This window comes from Elephantulus edwardii, unplaced genomic scaffold (assembly GCF_000299155.1).
Source record: "Elephantulus edwardii isolate Elephantulus edwardi_28Jun2011 unplaced genomic scaffold, EleEdw1.0 scaffold00001, whole genome shotgun sequence".
NCBI lineage: Eukaryota > Metazoa > Chordata > Mammalia > Macroscelidea > Macroscelididae > Elephantulus > Elephantulus edwardii.
In genome coordinates, this window is record NW_006399751.1 from 41,228,783 (window position 1) to 41,229,811 (window position 1,029).

Below are 1,029 nucleotides of genomic sequence, written 5' to 3' on the forward strand. Positions count from 1 at the left end.
ATTACCCTTGCAAAGACCAGTTTAAGTGCTGCTTCTATCTGGTACTAGAAACATTTTTTTAACCAAACAAAACACCCAAATCCCTCTCAAAGCAAAGAAACCTCAAGAGCAATGACATAAAGGTAGCTTGAAACACAGGCAAGGTCCTTTCCAACAAAGAAGGGAGGTGGTGTCCACCAGCATGTGCTGAACGTTAGTTTTAACAGGCTGGTAAAAATTTAGAGGGGGCAGTTAATTTGTGGGGCCTTCGGCTCTATTTTCCTCCAGTTCTTGGGCTTCCTTTTTGGTTTCTCCATCCTTTGCCTCCTGCCGAGAAATTGGGAATTTGTCCTTGTTGTTCTCTTTTTTCCACTTCATCCTCCTGTTCTGGAACCATATTTTTACCTGCCTCTCTGTGAGAGCGAGAGCATGTGAAACCTCAATTCTTCTTTTCCTGGTCAGATAGGGGTTAAAAAGGAATTCCTTTTCCAGCTCTAGAGTTTGGAAACGGCTGTAGGTTTGTCTTCCTCTTCTTCTACCTGGAGCTGCTGAATAAAACAAAAAGGGGGGGAGGAAATAAACGTTTTAAAACATAATGGTGCCGCCGAAGGTTTGCAGGTTTCTGGAGCGGGTTTAAGGGGTGAAAGATACACAGCTCTCTTTAGGTCTGGTATATATACAGCACTCAAGCTAGAGGGGCAGACCGAGTCACAATTACTGTCTCCGTCGTCTTTACACGGTTTCTACTTTTTTAAAAAAAGTCTATTACTTTATGAATAAGTAATACATAATACTGTAGCTACCCAAGAAAGGAAAAGAAAAAAAAAAAGAGGGCCAGGAAAGGGGAGTTTTAAAGGTAGAACGTGAGATGAAAACACATTTCTTCCCCTTCTCCCCGCCTTAAAAAAAAAAAAAAATGCATCCCAACCTTGTGGTCTCATCCAGGCAAACATTTGAGAAGGAGACGAGCTCTGATTTAAGTGGTCTGGGTCCTCGCCAATATTACCACTGGACGATTTACAGTCAGGATATTGTACCAGCTCGGCCTCT

At 42.5% G+C, this 1,029-nt stretch overlaps 1 protein-coding gene across 1 annotated transcript in view; it reads right to left on the reverse strand.

The window, feature by feature from the left end:
* Positions 1–231: 231 nt before the first annotated feature.
* HOXD8 (homeobox D8) overlaps positions 232–1,029 on the reverse strand; it is a 1,815-nt gene continuing 1,017 nt past the window's right edge. The window contains exons 3-4 of the mRNA XM_006878958.1: positions 908–1,025; positions 232–524 (exon numbers count right to left, since the gene is read on the reverse strand). Of these exons, the coding sequence (XP_006879020.1) occupies positions 232–524; positions 908–1,025 (411 nt within the window). The remainder of the gene's footprint in view (positions 525–907; positions 1,026–1,029) is intronic.